Source organism: Apis dorsata, unplaced genomic scaffold (genome assembly GCF_000469605.1).
Source record: "Apis dorsata unplaced genomic scaffold, Apis dorsata 1.3 scaffold_985, whole genome shotgun sequence".
Classification (NCBI taxonomy): domain Eukaryota; kingdom Metazoa; phylum Arthropoda; class Insecta; order Hymenoptera; family Apidae; genus Apis; species Apis dorsata.
The window spans coordinates 5,602-8,409 of record NW_006264088.1 but is presented as its reverse complement, the minus strand read 5'-3'; the positions used below and the strand labels follow the sequence as shown (position 1 = coordinate 8,409).

Genomic DNA, 2,808 nt, shown 5'->3' with positions numbered 1-2,808 from the left:
ATAATATATATAATATATAGAATATATATTATATATATTATATATAATTATTATATATTATTATTATAATTATTATATATAATAATAAATATATATTATATATATAATATATATTTAATAATAAATAGAAATAATTTACTTTTTTTATTGATATAGTTTTAAATCTGCTTTCAAATATTGAGTTTTCAAATTTTAACATGATATTCTTATGGTTATTTTTATTATAGAGATTTATTATAGAAATTGGAAGTATTCATTTTCATTTTGTGAAAAATTGCAATTATTATATTATTAATGAGTAATATATACAATATGAATACCATAGATGAAATCATCTTTGCATATTAAGTAAAATATAACAGAATGAACTGCATTATATGTGTAACAAACATATTACAAATTTTCTATAAAACTTTTATTCTAATTTTTTTATATCAAACCTTAATTAAATTTATGTTAACGTACAAAATATTACTTTTTTAATTTTTTTAATTTCAATTATTACACAATAGTAAATTTAAAAAAATTATTTAAATCATACAATTGTACTTTCTAGAAATGTATTGATCTGTGTAACATCAAATTGATTATGTTGATAGTGTCAAAGGCGAAGATCAATGGTAACTCAGAACTATACATCAAGAGCGGAAGCGATATCAATCTGACCTGTATAGTATTGCAGACTCCTGAACCACCGTCTTTCATTTATTGGTAAGTTTAATTAGACTTTCGCAAATTTGATTTGAAGTTGGATCATAAATATCATATTCTCAAGTACTGCGTAATATAAACATCCGTGAATGAAAATGTTCATTGAGACGGTTCTCGATTACATGCTAAAATGAACATCAGAACATCAATAGCAAATGAAAAATCATCATTGGATCGGAATTGCTGTTTTTTTCTTATTGTTTTCTCTAATGATTAAATGAATGAGTGATTGAATTGTAGTTTTTTCATTGTTTAATAAAGAATAGTGAAGTAAAAGAGACCAAAAATGAATCAGAAATTCAAAAATTTAAAGATTGTTTTTATTACTTATTTGCAATTTAAAAATTTTAATTAATAAAAAATTTTTTGTGATATTATTACAATTTTATTATTCTATTTATTATTACATTTTGTGAATATTCTTACTTTATTACATATTATTTAATAATATGTAATATTAAATTTAATCATATATAATAACATAAAATAGAAATATTCTCTCATTATTTGATATAAATTTATAAATTTATTTCAATATTAATTTTTGTTATATATTTATTATGTTAAAACATAATTATTTCATTATTATTTCATATGATAAAAAAAGGGACAGAAATATCGTATTCGTATTCTATCTAATATTCTGTAATTTCAGAATAGATATAAATAAAAATAATTTAAATAATGTTAGAAAATCTATAATAATAATATTAGAATATGTCATGTGAAATTTCTGTAATATAAATATTTTTTAATATAAAAAATATAAAATATAAAAATTTATTGTTCAATTGCTAGTATTCAATATTTATGGGGAAAGTTAAAATGGTGCATAAATAATTTAAATATCGGAACAAAAGAATTATTCGAAATTTTAAAGAAAGGATGGAATAAAATCTATTCAGATAATTTCTGATCGGAAAGTTTTGCATACAACTATATATACTATATAATTAATGAAAAAAATGTGAATAAAAGAAAAGAGATGGGGAATCTGTTATTAAATACATGTTAGCGGTATTTTTCAATGATCATTCATTAACAATAAAATGACGAATTTTGTTTGTTTAATATTTTTGGATTACTTAAATAATCATAATTAATAATATCGATTTTTATTAACATTTATATGTTACTTTTATGTACGTGACAAATTTTACTAGATAAAAATTATATACTTTATTATTAATAACTGAAGTTTAAATAATAATTAGATGATTTTAATTAATATAAAATCGTTAAATTTTCAGGTATAAAGATGATCACGTGATAAATTACAGTCAAAGAGGAGGTATCAATGTAGTAACTGAAAAACAAACACGAACATCGCGTCTCTTGATATCCAGAGCATTACCTGCTGATTCTGGAAATTATACATGTGCTCCGTCTACGGCCGAGTCAGCTAGTGTTCTAGTTCACGTACTCAATGGTGAGTTAGAATAATAAAAAACCGTCTCGCTTGTATGTAAATTTTTTAATTATTGATATTGATGATCTCATAAAATTTATAAGTAGAAATTTAAAATTTTTCAATTTTAAAAAATTTTACTTATATTATAAAAAAATTAAAAAATAATTTGATAATTGACTTAAATTATATCTTTTATTTCATTTTTTAAATTAAAAAGAAAAATTTTATTTATTCAAAAATTCATTGCATAATATATTATTAAGTACTAATCTTATTATTATAATTATTTTTCATCGATATATTATGATTATGACTTTCATTTAAAACGTTTTGGATGGAAATAATAAAATGGAATAATAAAAATTCAACAAAAAAATATTAAATTACACATATTTTATTAAGTTAAATCAAAATTATTAAGAAATACAAAATTTTGAAGAATTATTTGCTAATTTTTTTTTTTATATTAAGAATACATGTTGTGAAATAATTAGTAGTATTTCCTTGTTTAAATTCATAATATCTGAATATTTTGATATACATATTAATATTCAAATAATTGAACAACAAATATTTTAGCATTTAATTAAACGAACTGACTTTATTATAAAATTAAGAAAATAATACTTTATATAAAACTTTATATAAAAAACACATATTTAGTTATTAAAGACAAACATAAAATA

The 2,808-nt window shown here is 19.1% G+C and overlaps 1 protein-coding gene across 1 annotated transcript in view; it reads left to right on the top strand.

Moving 5' to 3' along the window:
- The window catches only part of LOC102679676 (limbic system-associated membrane protein), a gene marked incomplete at its 5' end in the record, with an annotated part of 29,757 nt that extends 27,580 nt beyond the window's left edge, over positions 1–2,177 (top strand). The window contains 2 exons of the mRNA XM_006624025.2: positions 600–711; positions 1,962–2,177. Of these exons, the coding sequence (XP_006624088.1) occupies positions 600–711; positions 1,962–2,154 (305 nt within the window). The remainder of the gene's footprint in view (positions 1–599; positions 712–1,961) is intronic.
- Positions 2,178–2,808: the final 631 nt, after the last annotated feature.